The 23,651-nt window shown below is 39.8% G+C and overlaps 1 protein-coding gene across 1 annotated transcript in view; it reads left to right on the forward strand.

Annotated features, from left to right (window-relative positions):
* The window catches only part of SPHKAP (SPHK1 interactor, AKAP domain containing), a gene marked incomplete at its 3' end in the record, with an annotated part of 104,282 nt that extends 82,568 nt beyond the window's left edge, over positions 1-21,714 (forward strand). The window contains exons 4-12 of the mRNA XM_082486830.1: positions 545-604; positions 3,859-3,993; positions 7,032-7,287; positions 7,571-11,315; positions 14,492-14,671; positions 16,573-16,659; positions 18,634-18,686; positions 18,778-18,962; positions 21,571-21,714. Coding sequence (XP_082342956.1) covers positions 545-604; positions 3,859-3,993; positions 7,032-7,287; positions 7,571-11,315; positions 14,492-14,671; positions 16,573-16,659; positions 18,634-18,686; positions 18,778-18,962; positions 21,571-21,714 — 4,845 coding nt within the window. The remainder of the gene's footprint in view (positions 1-544; positions 605-3,858; positions 3,994-7,031; positions 7,288-7,570; positions 11,316-14,491; positions 14,672-16,572; positions 16,660-18,633; positions 18,687-18,777; positions 18,963-21,570) is intronic.
* Positions 21,715-23,651: the final 1,937 nt, after the last annotated feature.

Genomic DNA, 23,651 nt, shown 5'->3' on the forward strand with positions numbered 1-23,651 from the left:
ACCAAGGTTAAAAAAAAATATTTCCATAAAGTCTTAAACTTCTACTTAGGAAGTATGGAAAGGTAAGAAAAATACTACAATATTTGTGCAATGTGGAGAAAACTCTAAAAGCAACTCACAATTTCTTCATATATCAGTACTTGCACTTTTGAAACATTTAGTAACAAGCATCTGAAAAGAAGAAATTGAAAAGCAAGACATGAAGAGTTTATCTGATATACAATCAAATGCACTTTTAACATTTCCTCTGCCTTTTTTAATATCCTCTGTATTACAGTTTATTGGCAACATTTGCCCATTCATCAGGCAAGCTAATTGTCAGAGCAGTCAAAGTCATGACTCTTCCTTTTGTTCCTTTTTTCTCCTTTATTAATATCTACTCTGCTATTCTCTTTGCTAACACTTCAACCTTTCTTGTACTAGGAAAAAAATTCACATATTCAGCTACAAGGCTTGAAAAGGAACAAATAATAGTGATTTTAAAAGTTGTTGCCATTTTAATATGACTTTATAAACTACTGTTTCTTTTTCTCTCTTGCTCCAGGTTTGTTTTGTGAATTTAGATGCAAACAGAGATGATTGCAGCGACGAGCAAGTGAAACAGGTAACAGTTTATGTCTTAATAACATACACAGTGGGTCTAGTCAGGTACACCAGGACTCTCCAATACAAACCCAGACCAAAATTGTCTGGACAAATCAAAGCCAGCCCTAGATTTTTAACCATTACAGAGAGCAATACATCAGGAATCTGAAATTATCTCAACACCAGGCTGTATTTTATAGCTTTTCTTACCCCCATTCCAGAAATATTGAACAGATTGTTGCAGCCTGTGAATTCACAGCAGTTACCATGCAAGTGGACTTCTTGCTCAGCCTTGATTTTATCAGAGAAGTGAACATAGATATGTCATACATCCAATTTTGTAATTTGACAAATGCTACCTAAAAAATTATTTCTGATTATTCTCTTTCCTACTGTCAAAAAGCCTTTGAGAATCTTCTATTCATTTAGGTCTTGTTCAGCTGACCAGTATTACTCAGTCAAACTCCAGGTAGTTTGATTATGTGGTCTTGAGGACGGGTCTAGATAAAACAGAACTAAACGTGCATTTTACTTGTTTAACTGATAGTTTGGAGGGTAGACAAAAGGGACTTAAGAAAAAAGCTTGGCTATTTCACAAGCACTAAGACAAGCTACATCATAATATGCTATTTAAAATACATACCATTCCAAAAACCTCTCAACTCTGAGGAAGTCACACTTTAAAGATATGGCCTGGTGTCAGTTTTGAGTTTACACCTTCCTTTATCAGTCTATTTTAATCATCCTGGCTTAGTGCCTATGATCAACACAGCAATATGGCAGCAATACCCGGTAAGTGAACAAAGGTAGGATCTCCTGACAATACCCAAGGAGTTCCTCAGTAAAGCATTATGGTTAGTTTGCTGAAACCAATTTTAGCTCGCGGAAGGACAGTGAATGCTGGGACCCTGTTGCCTCCTGCAAGTCATTCATTAGCAGGAACTGGTTTTGTACGCTTTTTTCTGCATCCTGGATCTGCGAAAATTCAGATGTCAAAAATAAATACGGCTTCTTGCAGCAAAATTATTTTTCTGTTGAATCAGCAGGTTAACTGTGCAGAACAGCTTGAGAGGTTTAACTTTACTGAATCCGCAGAAGCACTGGCTGTTTTGTAATAAGCAATGGTTGTATTGTTGTTTTTTTTTTTTTACAGCATTTATTAAGGAGCAAAAGCTATAACAAGTCATAAGGAAATACCAAAAGCTTCTCCCTCAATCTTGGAGCTAGATATCTGTAAAAGCCAACTTAAACTAGCTTTACACAGCTACCCTTTACAATGCCCACAGACTAGATTATTCCCTCACAAGCACCAATCACTTTTGAAAGCAGCTGCATGACTTCTACCTGTCAGCCCTACAGCAGCGGTGCATTCACCCCCCGCGCCCTTGCCGGAGCCCCAGGCTCTTCCTTCACAGCAGCGCCCGTCGGGTCCCCAAAGTGCTGCACCCCGACATGCCCACAGCTGGCTCTCCCCCCCTGGAACCCTGAGGGACTGTAACGAAGAGACCACAATGTTTTAGAAAGGTAGTTTCTGGAGCAAAGTCAACACGTTTACTAGCCATGACTGTGAGGTGATATTTTTCTTTTAGTTTTGAGTGTAGGTAATAAAAATTCCCGGCTAGCACAGATGCTGCGTATTCTTCTCTAAGCGGAAACTCGCTCATCACAATTTTTGTGTATAATATGCAGTTTGTGTAAATTAGCTTTGAGCGAGGTGGATTTTTACGCAACACACTGGTGTTGTGAAAGCATTTCATAGAAGAATTTTAAAGATATTGGCGTAGCTGTTGTTCATATGAAACATATAACTATTTACTAATAGGCACTGTGAAGATTTTGCATTACCCTTTGAACCTTAGAATGGGTTAAAATAGGGGGTTTGAGTGTCAAACAATCATTTTTCCAGACTTTACCTTTTGTTCAGCATGAAAAAAGGAAAGGAACTGAAGCAAAAGATATACAAAATGCCATGATTTCTTAGCTAAGAAATCTGATAAACTGTGGCAATTTAGGCAGTAGAAAAATAGAGATACATAGAGAAATGTGTGTGATAACAGAAAGGTTATAATTTGAAAAAAGAAAAGGATGAGAACTTTTTTGTACTAGACTGAAACATCAAACTGAATTGAAACACTGAGTTTAGCTATGTCGAATATATATACTTAGCCTCATCTGAAGATCAGTCTACTGAAAAGTGAATTGTTCCCCAAAATTGAATTAGATTTGCTAAGCCAGAAAATTTTATTGTATCTAATTTACTCTGAGAAAAAATAACAGTACTGCAAGCTTATTAGTTTGAAGATGAAAAGGAAAAAGTGAAGTATCACTGAATTGCGTAGTAACTAAAGCGTACGGCTGGGTGCCTGAGATCTGCATTCCCTTAGTGGCTTTGCCATTTGATGGGCTGTGTTAGTGCATAAAATGGAGGTGGTATTTACTCCCTCTGTAAGGGATCCTCCTTGATTCCCTGTTCATAAAGCAAGCACACGGAAATCCTTGGCAGAAAAGAACTGCAAGCACTCTTAGAGTAGGTAATGTCCTTTCGGTCTGGCCTTTGTACACGAATGAGCGCAGATGTCTCCTGCCCCTCGCTGAGGACTCCTAGCAGTATCGCAATACAAATCTCTATGTTACAGAGCATCATGGATGTTGTAACTATCACCACTTTTGGCTCTAGCAAATATATAACAGGTAGAAAAAGATTGTGTCATTACAAATGAAAGGTAATGAAGGCGTCCAGTGGAACGGCAAAAAAATACATACTTCATCTGTGTATTAAATACTTCTATTACTCCAGGTTTAGTATTGCATCAATTTGATCAGGGATTCCCAGCTGATTTTCCCTTTGGTTTCTTGCTTATCGTATGCCCGGAGGAAAACTGGAAGATTTGCCCTGTTTTCGTTACCAGACTTACTGAATCTTTTCTGTTTTAGACAATAAGACACAGTGTTCCCTCTCTCTTAGGAACTCACTTGTACTAGGAAGGCCAAGCACGTAGATGCACAAATACAATCAAGCTGTTTAGTACATGACAATGTAGGGGGTGACAGATTGTCCTGCTGGACAGTCGTGCAGAAGTTTATACCATAACTGTTGTCTTGCCTGGTGGCTCAAAGAAAGAACGTGCATTTTAATGCTGCCAGCTCTATTTTTAATAGACTCAAAGTAGTAAGTTCAAGTAAGCTTTCTAAAGGGATGCCTATAAGGGGTATTTCATTTTTATATTTATGAATATAACTGTGCAACTCAGACTTCTGTCTTTCATACTACAGAGACTGATCAGCGTCTCTCCAAATCTCCCCAAACTCATCAGCTCGATGAACGTACAGCCACCAAAGGAAAATGAAATAGTCCTGCTGAGTGGATTAGCATCAGGAAACCTTCAGGCTGATTATGAAGTTCCCCAGGTAGGAATCAAACTCATCTTTAAGATCACTTCACACCTGTGAAGGATGGAATTTGGAAAATGGAAAAAAGGAGCTGAAAGCAAAGACCTGGCACCAATTTAAGAGATGAGCGTGCGTTTGCAAACATAAAACATAAATCTGTCTAACAAATGTCTGTTAAGGGGGGGGGGGAGGGGAGAGGAGGGGGGAGGGGCATGACAAAGAAAGGAGAGAGAGATCTGCTATTCCCTCTAGATCCTGTGGATGTCTGAGTTACAGCTGATAATGCTTTAAGCCATATTAGCGGTTGATCCTTGAGGGAAGGCAGGCATTGGTGGCAGAGGTGATTCATAAACCCAGATTTTGAGAGTGGCAGGAGTTAGAAGGGCATCACAGAGGGGGGGAAAAGGAAAGGTATAACACTTTTTTTGTGCACATGGCTAGATCGGGGCACAGCTCCTACAGACTCCCTTTTAAAGTGAAGTCTTGCTACTTCCCACTTGTGTTCCCAATCCATCTTCTCCCACGCATGCACCTCGGAAAAGAGCTGACAATAAGACTTGAAGATCCTAGAGGCTACTGTAAGCCTGAACGTGACAATGGAAAATACCAAGCTACATTAACCATATCAGAGCTAATACCTCATTTAGCTTCTGTCAACTTAAAAAGTAATTAATGCATTAATTAAAATTTATCATTTTAAGGAGCTAAAGGCAAAGTTATCATGGTAAAACCTCCACTCCCGTTAATGCCAATGAAATGTTCCCTATCTGTGATCTGGAGGCCAAGAATTCCTCCTACCAGCACCACATAGAGAAAGGAAGCAAATGATAACATATGCTTAAAGGCATTTTAATACACAAGTTCCAGAAGTTTAACTCCCTATTGTAATAAGAATCTTTTTTCTTCCTTTCCATTTTTATCATACTTTATGCCTGTTCATGTCTGTGTAAAGGAAGAGAATGAAAAATACTTCAGTATTTTTCAGGCTGATTCTGATCTCGTTTGGCCAAGCGTGAATTGGGAACAACTTCATTGAAACTGCAGAGTTATCCTGGAGTACAAAACTGTCTCAGCAAGCTTAAAACATGAACAGATATCTCCAGTTTTATCTGCTGCAGAAAAAAAAAAAAAAAAGGCAGAAAACTTTTTTTCCCTGAAATTAACTTGCATACAAAAGTCTTCATGAAGCAGGTGCAGGAAGAGCTGTATTGCAAACGTCATTGAATTTTATATTATACCAATAAGCTGATCTTTAAAGAAAGAAATTGCCTGGTCATTGAGCTTTCTTACCGCTTGTGACTAATGGCTGAATTTAGAAAGATTTAAAAAAATAAGAACACATGCCTGTGGTGGGAGCAGTGAAGCTCCGAACCCCGCTTCCCTGGGGGAAAGCTGCTGTAATACACACAAGACAGTTTTGAGGCCTGGACAAGATGACCCAAGCACCCAGGTCATCCCCATCTCCAACAGACTGCGGCCACTGAGACTGGCAGCCTTCTCGGAGAGAGGGCAGGCAGGAGACAAACGGGAACTCACCTAAATTTCTGTCTTGTGAGATGAGTAAAAGTTTGCATTGAGACTGGGTGAGGTTTATTGGCCAGATAAGCACATTATGTTTATGCCTACATTTTTGGCTTTCCAGAGAATTTCATTTGTAAGGAGACTCACATAGTTTTCATGCAAGGATTTTTATTCTGCTCCCCAGCAGCCCTTTTCACAAGTACAACCCTTCAAACTGTAGACTCGAGAAACAGCAGGGGAATGTTTGATCTAAGGCTGCATCTGTTTTTAATAACATTTTTCACAATAGAGTGTATGGTCAAGTCTGATTCAGCAACAATTTCTTAGCAGCTAGTTAAAAAAAAAAATAATCTAACTTTTCTGTTTTACTTTTAACACACCAATTTATCTGTTTTTTTCTGCTCAGACACATTTTCTAGGTGGAAAGGAAGAGCAGGCTAATAAAACATGCTATGTCAACATAATACTCATCCCACTCACTTCATTACTAGATACTTGCTTTGCATTCACACTCAAAGACAAAAGATCTAGGATGGGGTTACATTATGGCAGATACCGTGCAAATGCACAGGGGGCCCAGGCCGTCTTTTGCACAGCTTAAAATCTACCACCTCGATCCAGAGTTGGTTCCGCTCAAGCTGCCTCCTTCCTGGGGGCCTGGAGTTAAAGCGCAAGATCACAAGCTGCTAAGGCTTGGCTTTCCTTCAGAGTACATCCACACCACAAACGTAGTCCCGTGTAGAGATATCAACTTAGCTCTGTGCTTGTACGAATATCCAACAGTTTTAATATTGATAAAATGAGGATAACAAGAGTTCCTTTCTCTTGGTTTCTGTCCAACTTTCAACTTAATTGTACAGCTTCTCTGGGTAAGACAGTTTTATACAAAGGCTCAGCACAGAGCACAGTGGAGCCCCATTTCCAGTGGGAGGTTATAATGGGCTGGAACAATGGGGCTTTGGGCAAATAAGGAATGAGAGGAAGAAGAACAAAGAAACAAAATAAAACACTATTTTAAAACAGTCTGCAGGAACATCTAAAGGTGACCTGCTTTTAACAGTCTCGCCAGCCGGTATTTACAGGGCTGCCTTCAAACAAGCGTTGCAACAGATATTATCCTGACAAGGAATTCATGCCCACAAACAATTCCTCCAAGAGACAGTTAATACCAGGTGGTGTGAGGCCATTAATAACAGTATGTCAGATGGATAACTCTGACACGGCTAAAAGCAAAGAAGTCTCTGTCATTAAAACAAGAAGTTGATTGAAAACAAACAACTTTGTAATTTCAACAGAATAAAGATGCCCCTGTGGTACAGCTGGGTTCTCTACTAAAACGCCTGTGTAACAAAAGCCGTCAGTCCAAGGTCTTATTTTGGCACATAAGTAACTGCACACTTTGTTACAAACATCTAAATGACAAATTGTATTGCATCTTTGCAGCAGAACATACCTGAGATATTTATAGAGAAGGAATCTTGAAATACGTTTTATTTTTTAATTAAATAACTATTTGAGATTCTTTTCCCCTCTAGTGTCCTTGGCTGGCAGATGTCTGCTTGGTTCAGTGTGCAAGGGGGGACAGGAAAAACAGCGCAAGCTGCATCATTTTTGAAATAAATAAGTTTCTGATTGGACTTGAGCTCGTTCAGGAGAAACAGCTGCAGATAGAAGCTCATGTCTTAAAGCCCGAGGATGACACAAACTGCTCAGTGTCCTCAATAGAAGAAGATTTCCTCACAGCATCTGAGCACCTCGAGGATGACAACGAGGCTGATGAATATAAAGCTGGTAAAAGCAACGGGACTGAGCATAATTCTGCTATCGTTCGTACTGCAAAACAGCCATGGCAATGCTCTCAGAAATTGCACTTGATGTTAATTCGTGCATATATTTATTTGTAATTTAGAAAATGGACAGCCATTCATATTTTTAAATTGTTGTTCAAAGACAATGATACATGGCTGTGCAGTAGTTTTACAGAGCAGTAATGTGTTACACAGTTGTGCAGCCATTTTCTTTTTAAAAGTTACAGGGTACTCTGCAAAACAATTTCATATTTTTCTTTTAATAGGTCATGAGAAACTAAGTGTTTCTGAAGCATCTTCAGATGTCAAAAAAAATAAAGGAAAGGGATCTGAAAATCTCCACTACAGAAAAGCCAGGTTGCCATTTATTCTTGAAGGGAACTGCATTAATAAAGATAACGCATCTGCTAGAGTCTCTGAAGCTGTGAACGTTGTGGCTGAAGATGGTGTCTTACAACCTGAAGATAAGTCTGACCAGGAAATACCGTGGCAGAAGGAATTAGCTGGAAGAGCCACTTCACCCTTTAGTACTACTAATTTGACTAGTGAGGCTGAAAATTCCTGCTCAGCGCACGCGTTAGAAGATGTATCCTTAACCAAAATGGCTAAAGAGGATCTGGGGCCTCTGTATGACACAACAGTGAAACACAGCAGTAAAACAGACGGAGAGGACTGTGCAGGTATCAGGAAAACTGATCCTCCCTCTCAAAATAAGCAGGCAACTACAGGTCAGTATGCCACAAATCTAGCAGAAACGGTTCTTCAAGATGCGTTCATTAGACTGTCACAGTCTCAACCCACTTGTAATGAGGAGGCTGCAGTCAGCATCTCTGTAGGAAGCTCCTGTAAGTCAGAAGATGTATCTGCTTCCCGATCATGGAATGAACTTCCAAAGATTGTCATAGTACAGAGTCCAGACAGTTCCGAGAACGTATCTGACTGGCCAGGGTCTGCCTTCCCCAACCTGTGCCACTGGACTGAATCAGAAAGTTCTGCTGAAGTTTCGGATTACTTTGAGGAAGAACATTCAAACAGCCATGGCCAGAGCGCACTGGAAGTGGCTCTGGCTTGTGCAGCCACTGTTATTGGAACCATTTCCAGTCCCCAGGCTGCAGAAAAATTCAAACGGGATCAAGAAACCACAGACTCTAAAAGCAGAGTGGTTGATGATAATGAAGAGCAACACAGAACATCTCCACAGCTACTTGATGACTGTGCTGGCACAGAATATTCATTTCCATCTGCACTGTGTGGCATGACTCAAGTAGCAAGTGCTGTAGCTGTCTGTGGTCTGGGGGAAACGAAGGAAGAGAAGTACCCTGCAGCTTCGAGTGGACTTCTGTCTGCTGCTCAGACTTCTGCAGCCGTTACTCTTCATTGTAGCATAGCTATAGGAAGCAGCATGGAGAAGCTAAATGAAAGCATTGCAGAGGCACTTCTCAAAGAGGCATCAATAATTTTGACAAAACCCAACACATACAAAAATGTAGGGCATTTTATGGAATCCATGAATGGAAAAATTATTGAAACAGCAGCAAGGCCACGGATTCCACATACTGACGAAGTAATCAGGGATGAACTTGCACAAAACTTATCCAATATTATTCTACGACATTCTATTGAAGAGGTTAGGAAGAAGAGACAGCTACACCCCCGTTCAGAAAACGGCTCAAGTACACAAGACATTTTCATGGAGACTGCAAATGAGTTGCTTTTTAACGTAATATATTTCACTTGCAAGAAGATGAATGACATAAGACAAGTTGAGGAGTGTTCTCTCTTTTCTGAGGGCACAAAAGCAGAGAAAGTAACAAAAGCAGAAGGATGGTCAACACAGGCAACAGAATGTGAAAGTTCCCACAGCTCCCTTGATCACTCTGCTGTTAAGCCATTTGGTACAGCCCACAGCACTAGTGTTAGCAAAGATCTTGGAAACGCCACAAACACTAGTCAAAGTAATATGAAAGATGTAAATAGCATGGAAAGTGCCATGCTGAATTCAGAACCAACAAGTAGAGCTACAGGGCATAATGCACTGGTTGCAAAAGCTTCTCCCAAGAAAAGATACCTGAAAAGAACCACACGAGACTGTTACAAATCCCCAAATCAGAGTAACAATCATCAGAAAAAGAAAGATTACAGATCATTTTCAGACAGAGAAAATACCTTTGCAAACAACGAATGCAGGCATGGCGTTCAAGAACAGCTGTCTTCCAGTGCCACCATGAATGCAGAAAACCAGGCCAAGCATAAGTGTGATGCTGTACTAAATAATGATGTTCAGGTTAGCTTGTCTTTATTAGGAAATCATGTCTTACTTCCTTCTCAGCCTGTGCTACAGGTGAAACATTCAAGGGACAAATATTGCATAACGGATTTTGCAGAAGAATTGGCAGAAACAGTTGTTTCTATGGCAACAGAAATAGCTGCCATTTGTCTTGAAAATTCAAATGGAAAGCAACCCTGGTTCTGTGCATGGAAGAGAGGCAATGAATATCTGGTGACCCAGAGCTTATCATGCAGAACCATGAAAAGGAAAAAGGAAACCCATGCTAATGGTTCAGTTGTTCGGAAGCACAGGGCACCTAGACTTAGTGAGATCAAAAGAAAAACAGATGAGCATCCTGAGCTAAAGGAAAGATTGATGAATCGGGTAGTAGATGAATCTATAAACCTTGAGGACACACCAGATTCAGTCAATATCTTTGCAAATGAAGTGGCTGCCAAGATCATGAACCTCACCGAACTCTCCATGGTTGATAGCATCTGGCAAGGTCCAAACCACCCCAGGAACAGGCTGCACTGCGAAAGATGGAGCCGAGCCAAGGCATCAAGCTGTGAGAGCATACCGGAGGAGGACTCGGATTCCAAAGCCTCTTTCAATACCCTAGGCCTAATGAACACCTTTGGTCAGTCTCTGAGCCAGACAAGTTCTGTCTCAAAGCAGTCTAGTTGTGAAAGCATTACAGATGAGTTTTCAAGATTTATGGTGAACCAGATGGAAAACGAAGGAAGAGGGTTTGATTTATTACTGGATTACTATGCAGGAAAAAATGCAAACAACATCTTAACTTCTGCTTTGCAACAGGTAGCCAAGAAAAACGGTCATCTAAATGTAAGACCAAGTTGCCCATCCAAACAGTCCAGCACAGAAAGCATAACAGAAGAATTTTATAGGTATATGCTAAGAGAAATAGAAAAGGAAAGTAAAGATAATGCATCTTCCCCTCGGAATTCAAAGGATTGGTGCAGCAGTTTGCTACCACCCTCTCTACGATCACCTTTTTGCTTTAGGCAATCGTCAATGCCTGACAGCAGATCATCAGGCTCCAGGCTAACAGTTAATATCCCAGTTAAGGCAAATTCATTAGATGGATTTGCCCACCACCACCAAGATTCCTTAAGTGTGCAGCCAGTCAGTACCGTGGCTTCTTCAGGTCTTTGCAAGTCTGACTCTTGCCTGTACCAAAGATGCAAGACTGACCAGATAACAGATATGTTGATTCACGAGACATGGGCAAGTTCTATTGAATCTCTAATGCGCAAGAACAAGATCATAGCAGATGAGGCAGAGGCTGCAGAGGCAGACCAGTTTCACAGTGATTCCCCACCACATGTGGAACAATACGCAAACAGACTGGCTGCAAATATTGTTGAAAGTGGTAAAAATTTAATTGTTGTCCAGCAGGATTCCTTTGATTATACGAGCCAAGAACACGTGCCAGAAAGCAAACATCCTCAAAGCGCTGCTCAGATTCAATCAAAACCCAAAAGGGATGGAGCAAATTTGGATGAGAAAAAAGAGCATATGAAGAGCCCTGGATGCCTCCCTGCAGGTCAGCACAGGGAAGTGCCTTTAATTCAGATAGAAACTGATCAACGAGATGAGCCAGACAAAGACTCGGAGTCCTTAACGCCATTTGGCCCTTCTGGAAAGGAGCATCAAAGCAAAGCAAAGTCTCCAGAAGCTCTTGATGGGAAACACGCAGTTTCCAGTTCCCTACTAAATAGGTAAGTGACAAAACAGCAAATAGGCAGATTGCTTTGCTGTTTGTTTTAATTTCCCACTAAAAATTATTTTGATAAAGGAAAAAGGTAAGAGAAGCACTTTGGGGAAATAAACAGGCTAAGTTCTGACTACAGGTTTCTAATGGCATAAAATCACCCAATCGTACACCACAGTGGTGATCTCTGGAGAAAACTTACATTGAATATGACAATACTACGGTTCTGAAATTCAAATCTAATACTGTACAGGCAACTAAGGTTTCCCTTTACAGATATTTAAGTCTTCCATAGTCAAGACAGGAAAAATGGACAAACTTTGAACTTTCATTTAGCGCTGACTGATATCTCAATTTAAAAAAAATAAAATAAAATAAATAAAATGTAATGGAATTTATACCACAGCTTACCACCCTCTCCTTATAGCTGTACACCATTTGTTGAGAAATTTGCAACTTGCTTTTTTTAAGGCAAAGTGTAAGCCCTACGGTATGAGAATGCAGTGCAGAAGTAGAGGATTGCTGTGGATGCTATGAGGTTAAGAGCAAGGTTGTCTCTCAAGTCATTGCCTATTTTTAACTATACTTCTTCATCGTGTCTGTTACGTTAATGGTATCTAAACTGCCAATCACTTGAAGCATTGCAGCACCCCATTATCTCAGAGTGACAGAAAGAGTGCAGGTGCTAGTGTTAGAAACCGTTTTGTAGCTCATTTTATTGTAGGCAGTGCTCTGTTTTGGCTTTTGACAAGGCTCTGCCTGAAGTGAAAACGCATGTACTTTCCAGTGTATGGTAGTAATTGGGTGGATAATTATCATAGTGTCGCTATTCTTTCATATTGACTCTCCTCCACTAACCTTCCTCTTCCTTTGAACGCAACCTGCTTTTAACAAGATACATTTAGAAATCTGCCCATTTAGAATCTTGACTGTTTGAAAATGAAGTTATTTTTGTGCAGTTTATGAGCCCTTTAATAGCAACTTTTCTTCTGCCTTTGATGCAGAGCTCCTAAAGTGGCTATGGGGAGTTTAAAGCAATAGGATTAGTAGGGCAAAATTCATTCCCAAGAGGCTACACCTACATGAGTATTTTGGTTCTGTGATGCAGCACAGTTCTGAATCAGCTTATCTCCATTTCCACGCATCGGCTCTGTTTGCAGCACACGGTGCAGATTCCTTTTAAAGGAATCTCAACCAGAAGCTACATGTGTTTCAGATGTGGTCGTACCCCTACGGGAAGGCAAAGCTTCCAGTGGTTCTTCACATGCCACCACTTGTGGCATGGCTGTCTGTACAAAGTCCAGGCTGAAGTGAAAACCCAAAAATACACATAATGTAGATATAAAAGCATCAGCATGATGCATGAAATTACTTGCTAGTGCAGATACAGGCACGTGGGACTCCAGGCAAAATATCAAGCAGACATATACTCAATTAGAAAAAATAAAATACTAAAAAAAAGCCGTGCAGGCCTGAGGAAGAGGTCTTCAGCAAGGAAAGAGAGTAGTTTCTTGTATGTAGGCAGTGCAACAGACCCAGTCCTGTCACAGATACACAGCAACCGTTCCAACTGACTGTTCAGAAGTAGGGAACTGTCAGTTCAAAACATCACTAGTCTGAGATACAATTGCATAATGAATGAAACAAAACCCAAAGTGCCAAGTAACAGCCCCCACAAAAATCTCTCATGTTTTGGACCAAGTATCAGGTGCCACCTGCCCTGCATTAAAAATCTGAGTAACACCGCTATCCCTGCAACCTGGCTGCTCAGTGCCTTCGTGTTACTACAGATGATGAGGTTTGTACCTGAGGGGTCAGGGATGACAGGCGTAGTTATTTGGCAGGTGTTGACTGCCTGGTAGAACGGCAGCCCCCAGGCAAACAACTCCCTTTCTCCCTGTACAGGAGGCTGCCTCTCTCTCTAGCATCCAGCATGAATGCAGCAACTTCTCAGTTGTCCCGAGAGCGAGAGCATAGCAAAAGGAGATATCCACAATGGTATTGTCTCAGTATATTCTTAAGTTAATTACTTGGGAGCAATAGAATTTTGGGGGTGATCTCTTGCTCTAACTGAAGGCAGGGCATCTCAGCCATAACTGTAGATAAAAGTCTGAAGGCGAGAACTTCTCTAGAGGGATCCCGCAGAGGGTTGCCAGTACACATTACATTGTTTTAATCACAAAGTTGCAGATGCAGACCATCCAGTAAGCATAACAAAACTACAGTTTCTATCTGCAGTGATGCAATTAATTCTTTCTTACCATCCAAAAAGAGGGGGGGTTGGATTATTATATACTTTTCTGCCTGTATATGAAAAGTACCATGGTAAGTCTCACAAAGTCCAGTTTGGCTCTGAAGTTACCATAAATACAGTTTTTATTTTTCGTTTGTGTGTGCATGTGTGGGAGTCTGTGTATATATATATACGTGTCATATAAACACGTGTGTGACATGATCAAGTGTGCAGAATTATAAATCATTTGTCCCTTAACCCTGTATTTTCTAAACTCAGTCTGGGCTCCGTATTCAGTCTGGTTTCTGACTATTTGCTGCACACCTACTGAGAAAAAGAATACTTTATCCTTCCTCAACCTAAGCAGCAAAGACGGTAAGAAACACAGAAGACTAAGAGTCATTAGTGATTCACAACCCACAATACTTTCCTACTTTTACTTCTAGACCTTTTTTGGATATACAATGCTAACAGATTAGAAAACCCTGGCAAGAAACTTATTCAACTTATTCACCCTTTCATAGGGCAGTGATTTAGTGCCAACACATATCTCCAAGAAGTGCTGTCACTCTGCACTAATATATACCACATATTTTAACTACTGATTGACTCAAGTGCATTAAGCAACAGGCCTATGCAGTGAGCAGTTCTTTTTGTACATATAAAATCTTTTTGTACATGGGAAACCTTTTCTATGCATATTTCACAGTAAGGCTTAATTTGGTTTGTGTTTGTTTATAGCAGTCATAAGAAGATCCTTTTTTAAGAGCATCTCCGGACCATATGTTCAACTGGACTTCGTGTATAAATTATAATCTTGTCCAATCTCTTGCATCTGTATCATTTTGCAGCTTGGTTGACTTTAATGAGCAGTATTGCCTGAAGATCAGTAGCACCAGTTTGTTTGCCTACATTACAATATCAATGTGCCTTCCTTATCATCCTCCCAGCAACAGTCCTCAGAGCAGACCGGATGCTGAAATCACAGGCGAGACAAAAACAGCTGAAGAATTTCCAAACCATCTCAGCAGCAGTGAAGAAAGCACTGGCAGCTGGTCCCAGCTAGCTAACGATGAGGACAATCCTGATGACACAAGTAGCTACTTACAACTCAGCGAGCGATCCCTGAGGTACCCATATTGTCTGTTCTCAGTATACAATATGGTCTAATCAACCAAGCCAATGATTTGGCTATCACGCTTCAGAAATGAGGGTCAACAGCTCGAGATTTATTCAGAATACCGTAATGAAAGCCTAATGACGGAGTTCACCTCTTAACTTTTAAAAAAGGGGAAAAGAATTAGCCACATTCTGGTTCTCAGCCATGTCTTTTTATTATTGGTAAGCAGCTAGATTCAAACAAAGAAAAAACTTCCTGGCACCACTCAAGTGCCTCACTCCTACAGCGAAAGAGCCATTGGACTAGCCAATTGCTATGGTCTTTCCTTTGTTTTATTTGCTACTATTTGCATAATGTTTATTTTGGCATCTCCTTAGCTGAGATTGACGAGACTGCTATTCCCACCCGGTATCTGTGCACTGAGAGCAGAAATAGAGCCCTGATCTGCTCAGACTGACACAAGGGAGCAGATCAACAGAGGATGACCGAGTTCCCCTTCACCAGGCACAAATTCCAGAGCTCCCATTGCAATGTGCTGCTTTCTGTTCCTATTCAAGTCAGGACATGTGCTTAAAGATGTTATCTAGTCCTTAGAGTTTTTATAAAGTGATGTTAGCTTGACTTCAGCCCTTTCACAAATTCAAATTGAGCAAGTTTTTTTTCTTCATGTACTCTTAGATTAGGTTTTAAAATATTGTCAAATAATTACATCTTTCTCTTGGGTATTAAGATGACAAAGAGGGAAGATAGTATGGCAAGGAAGCAGGGAGTGAAAGAGGCTCTGTCAGAGCACTCTGTTGGCTAGCTGAAAAAATACTGAACAAAACTTGTCTGTCAGTGTGGGTGAACATTCATCCCATTTTACAGTACCAACCTTTAACAAAGTCCTTGCTCTGAGAGCGCCAGTAGATTGTGCCTTTTGGCTCCACATTGAAACAGAAATTGCTACAGCAAGTCTGAATGCACAGTGTACTGACACTGGCTCAGCAAAACCTGACAGGGGAAGGAATTGTCTAGTCAATCCTTCTAACGTGAGGAAAAATACTATTAGTTACCCTTCCATTAAAAATTACGCAGTTCAAGTTGACTCACCACCGAGATCTTGTTTGGGCTAATTGACTCGCAGCCAGCAAGTTCACAACCTGTTCATCAGACTATTACGGTATCTGCATAAACGTTCACTGTAAAATTTGTAATGGTGTTATAAAGTAAACTGGTACTATTTTTTCCAAATATTTTCAGATGTAGTTCGTTCTCGTGAAGAAGCCAAAGAGAACACTTGTATGTATTTCTGGTCCCAATGAGCACTGGTTTTAATTGAAATCTTAGCCTTTCAGAGTACTTAGAAACATAAGGGGCCATCGCCATACCTGTGGGTTCCATCATATCCCTGGTAGAATTTGGGGTATGATGTAGCACACTGAAACTGCTGTTGGTTACATGCATAGAGTCACCCAGCAGGTAAGTAGTATGATGGGCAACCAAATGCCCTGCTATGACTCACCACGTTCAGAGGTATCTGAATCTCTGCAGGTTTTTTCCAGGACATCTCTGTACCCGATAAACTTTCTGTTCAAGGACTCATGCAGATTTGGTTTTTGTCCGAGGCCAAATGTTCATTGCATAAGCCACTCACAAATAGATGGTCCACTTTTTTTTTTTCCCTCCAGCTTAGAGCATCACTTGATACATGCTCCATCTACAACTATTTTAATAAAAGCCTCATTATTTTGAGCAGATTACTGTGCTTCATTCTGGGAACCACTTGCTGAGCACAATTGATTTTGTGGAACTCTGCATAACAGGGGGCAGCCTCCTCACCTTGCTTTGTACGTAAATAAATTTTAAAAAGATGTATGGAGACATGTTCGGTGCAGCTTGGCACTAATATTTAAACTTTTGCTTTGTCAGCAATGGCAACAGCAGTACAACTAGCAGTCTTGGCATTATGGACCTGGAAATTTATCAGGAGAACGTGCCATCTTCTCCTGTGATTAAGTAAGTAGTCACTGAAGTGAGACTTGATGTTTAGTCTAATTTTAACTGCAAATCATTTACACCATATAAAATGTGCCAAGCCCTGCTTTGCACCTGCTGCTGAGCATGCCATTAGTTTCAGAAAAAAGCACATGCAGGTGTCTGTGCAGAGTGACAGCACTAGACAGTGAAGGATTACAGGAAAGCCCACCCGGGTGTCCTTTCTCTACTCTCAAGAGCGTAGAGATCCACCAGCCGCCCTGCCTAAAAGACAGTTTTGTGCAGTATCGGTTTCCCATTGGGTGAACTTTCTTCTCTGAATAACTTCAAATATTATCAAAACTCTACTGTAATAGCAAGTAAGGTCAAGCAAATAAGAATCAATTAAAGTCTAAGGAAAAAAATACGACAGCATTCTTTCTAAGCATAATTTGGCCCAAAGTACATCTTACCTAGTGTTTCTGAGTATGTTTCTACTGAGCATGCAATAAAATTATCAAGAGATGTGCAAGTACCTGCCTAAAGATTCTGGTACCCTGAAACCTGGTATAACCTGCCAGCTGGTGAATGTCACGATGCAGTCAGGGCACGGCCACCACAGAAGCGTATGAACATCACACATTGAACGTGGGAACTTTGGGAAGTCACTGACATCTTCACAGCTCATTACCAGACTATACTACAGTTTTCCTGCTTTCAAGATGCTCTTTTTTTGGAAGAAATTTGGTTGTTCATATTTCTGTAGAGTTACATGCATTCTATCTCAGCTACCGATTCCGAGACTAACCTTGTTAAAACATTCCTATCTTCACAATAGGCAGTGATACCTCCTGCACACATTCCTAAAGATGACCCCTCTCCCTTATATTTCCAAGGACCAAAGGGATAAATTTCTGGTTAACTTTCAGGGGCTATTCTCAGGTGTTAGGCAATAGGTGTGAGAAGTTTATACTTCCACAAATCAAAGTCAAGGCACAGAATACATCTGCTGTTCAAAGAGAAAACTGGTGGGAAGTTAAATTATTAAGCACCTATGATTCTAAGTCATGGCAGATCATACATTGCATGCAGCCATTTTATTCTCTCCTCTCACATCTCGCAGTAATGCTCACACAAGCATATATAACCTTGATTCTTTGAAGCCTCGGGGGAGATTCTGAAATTTTGTGAACAAGAGTGGTAAGAGTAGCATCCTCTAGTGCTAGAAACAAAATCTTACATTTGTAGCATTGCCCGTGATTGAGGGCAGAATGGGACAGTCTGGAAATATATACTGAGTGCTATTCCTCCAGGAGCAATGAAACGAATGCAATAGCTGTGACATCAATAATGAATTTACAATCTCCTGCCACACATACACAAGCATGGATTGTGTTCAGAAACAGAAGCTGAGGCAGGGGCTACATGCCAGGAGTTTGTTTCCTGTAGTTTCACAAGAAAAAGATGATGCATAATAAATTAAGATCTTTGGAAATTTTTGCAAGGTGTAAACAGAATTTGTTTATCCAAACAGATAAGATATTTAAAACCAGCAGTAGTTTAAGTCATTGATAATTGTGACTGCATTTAACTATGAAAGATAAAACTAGAAAGCAAGATTGGAAGACATTCAGCCAGGGGACATAGCACTGCAAAATGCAGACTTCGGAAGTTCAGTATTTCCCCCCAGGTTATGAGACTTGCTGTGTCTTACCATAATGTCATTTGCTTGTTGTTGTGTAAAGATATACTGATCCTGATTAAATGTAATACACAATGCAAGCAGTACAAGTACTTCACCCTATTACGGGAATAATGCTGCAATTCCCATAGCTTTTCCTGATTTACAGATTAAATAAATGAAAAGTATCTAGAATTTTATTATTTCATCCTATGTAACTTTTTTCTTGCAGTTTTCTAGGTCTTACGTTGAGGGAGAAGTTTATCCATCATGAAGCAATGTTGTAGACTGTTGCTAAATATCACTAATAAGCTTTGTTGTTGTTTGTTTCTAAGTGAATTAGTAGAAGAAAATGTTTTCCTTAAAGAACAGACAGAAAATACAGAGGGTAAGTTGAACCATATCAATTAAAGCATACAAATTGAAGTTAACACAAGTAATTGCACAGTAACTGCTGGGATTTTTTTTTTTTTCCCCAGAAAGTACTTCTGGGCTTTCGGTGGGTACAGCCAATTGTCAAAAGGACCTACTGGTGATAAACTTTGATCTGGAACCAGAGTGCCCCGATGCGGAGCTGCGAGCCACCCTGCAGTGGATAGCCGCTTCTGAACTTGGAATTCCAACCATCTATTTTAAGAAATCTCAGGAAAACAGAATTGAAAAGGTAGTATTTACAGAATTGAGCATACTATTAATTCAATTTAATCACAACAGCAGTTGTGATTTATTGACGTTACTGAGCTTAAAAGCAGATGCAAAACCATCTTCCTTACAGCAAGATGGCAATGCTATTGTTTATTACAGAAAGGGAAGAGAGGATTAAATGTGTCAGAATTTAAGGTATGTGAAATATTTGGTAGATTGTCGATGGCACAAGAAACGCTATCACCATGAGACCCCCTCTGAAGCCTCTATAACATGCTTTGATGAATCTGTTCACTTTTTCATATCAAGGACACATTAAGTGTCAGTGCCCAAGGCAGAATTAACAGCGAGAGTCCTTCATGTGGCTGCAATTGAAGGGTTGCAGATGGCTTACATGGAGTTTAACCATGTAGCTTAAAAAATTAAAAGTCACTCGTGTGTGGACATCACACATACAAAGTCCTGCTACTCAGTGACAATAAGAGCTGATGATGACGCAAGACACAAGCTGGACTTGAGATTTCCAGCTTTGAAATCCCTTAGTCCTTACGCAGGTTCTGTCTTGCTTGCAATACTGATTCGGGCAGCCTCGGGCAGGTCTGAACTTGTGCCTGGCTGCTCATAAATTGCTTCAGCTGGGGATACAGCAGGGGACGACAGGGGCCTGTCAGTTGCTCCTACATTTGTGTGAGCTCTACCATGGCCAATGCATTGGCTTTATAGTCACTTTGTGCTGGCAGAAAAAGATTGCTGCTCACCAAGGAATGGGTCCACTGCTCACTGTACAGAAGAGGGTAACTGCAAAATAAAGATAACCTGTATTATCTCAGGTTCAGTGTCTCACATTCCAAGACTACAAGGCTTCTACACCAGAGCTGATCAAAAGTTTAGAAGATAGGCAGGATGGGACGATCTGTGTAGGCAGACCCTTATATTATTACCACCCCGAGAGACAGTTTTAAGCCCAGGCAGTGACCAACCAGTGTTTCCAGTGGGGCCATATTTGCAATCACACATCTGTTACTTCGAAAATTAGACTGAGTGAAATATTTTGCATCACTGTATGGAAAATATGAAGCATCTCCCCTGGCTTAGCAATAAAAAAGTGCTATATGTGCCGGTACTCTTTTGCTCCTGCTCAGGTGTAGCATAGCCCTGCCAACCACCATTCTGAAAGCAGAAGTCTATTTCCAGAGAGACAGACAGACACAGACTACCAGAACTGAGAAACCTGCTGAGCACCAAGAGCAACACTGAAGTCCAAAACAGCCACAAGAAGTGCAGACTGTTTCTATTCCTGAATGATTAGTTAGTGCTCCATTGTAGACAACACCAAATGCCACCTACAGCATTTCAGGAACAACCCAAACAGCCCCTTTTCCAAGAGCAGCAAGAACAGCTCAAACCTTAAGGCTCACAAAAAGCGTCACAATATTCAAATCAATTAATGAAAACAGTGTTACAAATCAGTATTTTGGTCTTTTAAAATAATGTCTATGGGAAGATCATTTTGAGTAGTGGAGATATTGTTTGATTTTCTTGAGTACATGCATTTGGGAATCATAAACATAATTTAAAATGCATTCAGCAGCAACAGTCCAAATTGCATCTAATTAAAGAAACAGCTGTCAGCTTTACCCATGTGCTTTGGCAAACAGTTAATTCAATTGCAAAAATACACTAGAGAATAATGAAGCACATCCTGCCTACAACAGTGCTCTTGGAAATCGCGTGCCTATTAAATATCATTAAAATACATATTAAAAGTTTAGGCTTCAAGTATGTAAATAGCAAACAGCTACACTAACTAGAGACACACAATATTTTCTTGTGTGGTTTAAAAGTGGAAATGTAGAACGAGCAAGCTAATTAGATATTGATTGTGAAATTCAAAGAAATGAAAAGCTTTGATTTTCATTTATGTGCTTCAGAAAAAAATGGGACCAGATGTATAACACTGTGAAGCCCATTATTAAGTACAAAGTGGACAAAATTCAGGATTTTTTTTACAGCTGCTTAAGAACATATATTTAACCTCTGGTTTATCTGGAAGTTTAAAAAAAAAAAATCAAATATAGATCATCTCTGTGATTCAACTACAATTGTGGCAAATAACTTTATGTGACAAAGTTTATCCAGAATTCCCTCTCACCAGTAATATGTGAATACTTAAAATACTGCGGGATGTATATGTGGAAATACAGAAAATTAAATGTAAGTCAAAATATAGCTAATGGTAATAAAGAGGCATTTTCTTTTTCTTTAAAACAGATAGTCACACTGATTATTTTGACAGTGAGTTGTCAATAACAAGGAGAGTTGTGATCCTTTATCAAGTCACTTTCACTGTTCCTACTTTCATTGCAATAAATAAGAAATAACTGATGAGAGCAGCTAATTTAGAAAGTGTTACAAGATCCAACCAGTCTTTGGGGAGCTATGGAACTTCAGAAGTGAAGTTTTATAAATAGAAAGAACCTTTATGTTGCTGTGCTCTGAATTGCATCCAATCCCTCATAGAGCAGTGCATTTACAAAGGGTGGTCTTACAGCAGTTTGCGTGTATTTGTTTAACAAAGCCTTAGCAAAACGTTAACCAAATCCTAAGCATGTTTTGTTTTGATTTAGTTTTTAGATGTTGTGCAATTAGTTCAACGGAAATCCTGGAAAGTGGGGGATATCTTTCAAGCCGTGGTGCAGTACTGCAAGCTCAGTGAGGAAGGCCGGGAGACGACACCAAGCCTGTTTGATTGGCTCCTCGAATTAGGTTAAGAAAGTTCACCTGTGCAGCATTTTTGTTTTATTCCAGTTTAAACAAGCAGTGGTTTGTGCAACGCTCTGATTTCTGAACAGCACCGAATAAAATGAGCAAAGACATACAAACTCTACAGAAACAGCACACGTCTGTTCCACAACTGAACAAGGAGCAAAGCAAAACCAAGGTGTATTGTATCGTTCTGTATCATGAGGGACTCTCATGACATATTGTGCTATAGGATGAACTGTAGTAGGAGAGAATGGATATTTTTTTAGCCTTCTGAATTAATGGACTACACAGTAAAGGCTTAAGTATCTAACATGTTCCCTTTTAATCAATTCGATTAAATCAATCAGCTACAATGGGATAGTACCCTAGCATTCAGTTTTAAACCAAGATTTGTACAGTTTAACTATAAGAACCAGAGTGTGTTCCAGAATGCATACAGACACCCATGTCCCCAGATAAATAATTTTTAATTTTTTTTTTTAAATCCCCCTAGTCTACTAAGGGGTAAAAACTTTTGAACACTAAACACCTTTGCAGTTACACAACACAATAAAAAGCTTCTGAAAACACATTTTAGTTTCTTTCCATGAGATTATTTCTCATAGCTGTTCCCCATTCCTATCTGTTTCTCAAGGAAACAAGAATCTACACTCTCAGCTATTACCCTTAAAAAAAACTCATTCCTTTTCCTTTGGAGGCAGTGCAGTTCAGCATAGCTACCCCTGGCGTACCCATCCCCGGACACAGCTCTGCGGGTCAGGGCAGCCGGTTTCTACACCCCGTCCCACCACAGACCTGCCACGTCACCTTGGGCAAGTCACTTCACCTCTGTGCCTCAGTGTCCCTACCTGGTAAGAGGGAGTAACGATAGTACGTTTGTTACCTAAAGTGCTTCTATTTAAAGCGCTATGTAACATGCTACATATCAGTTAAAAGCAGTGAAAAAAATACTATTTTAATTTCAGTTTAATCAAATAAATTCTTAATAAGGTGAAGAAATGCATATCTGAAAAGAGCACCGTTTCATCATACAAATCTTAATGTTCATTTTTGTAACGTACAAGAAAGTAAAATGATTGTTAAAATTTCAGCAGACATACTTGTTCATTTTGGATATAAATGTTTGGACTATATGTGATCGTTCACATTACTGTAACATTTATATAACTGTTTGATAAGATATATTATGGTATCGTCTTGTTGAGATGATCTGTTAGTATCATGCACTTAATGATACATTCTCTTGACTCTGCCAAAGAGATTGGTTTTGAATTGAAAGGTAAATATAACTTATCACATCACAGCTCTTCTGGGATTTGTTTCTTTGAAAATATTTATCTTTCATCTCTCCCTACCCCAAATAGCTTATAGAAAACCTGCCTGCTTTTCCCAATAAAATATTTAAAAGATGTTTTATTTTCCTTATAACGGTATATGCTTCTGTAATATTTCTTGGAAAAAAAAAAAAAAAAAAACAAACTATCGTTTTGCACTAAATATTTTTGAAAATTTTGAAGTAGTTTTAAATAACTTATGAAAAAGAGCCATATTCTCGATTTTATCTTTAAAACCATTCCTAAACTTGCATGATTGCATCACTTATTTGTTACAAAATACATATTGTTAGTGAATCGAAATCTAACATGGAACAATAAACAACATGAGTAATTCTAGATCTACTCTGCAGTATATACAAAACAGTGAAGGTCACTTTACTGTCAAGATAAAGGTCAGTTTATTGTGGACGCAGAAGGTACCTGTGCAGTCACTGGGCCTGCTCCTAAGAATTGCTGAACATCTGTAATTCCCACCCACAAGTGGCAACTCTGAATGCTCAGCATTTCTGAGGCTGAAAGTTAATAAAAAGCACCAAGTATTATAGACTTAAAGTGCTTTGTTTGAGTTAATAAATGGGAAAGTGTATTTATTTTTAAACCAAATA

Source organism: Vanellus vanellus (assembly GCF_965231255.1).
Source record: "Vanellus vanellus genome assembly, chromosome: 8".
Classification (NCBI taxonomy): domain Eukaryota; kingdom Metazoa; phylum Chordata; class Aves; order Charadriiformes; family Charadriidae; genus Vanellus; species Vanellus vanellus.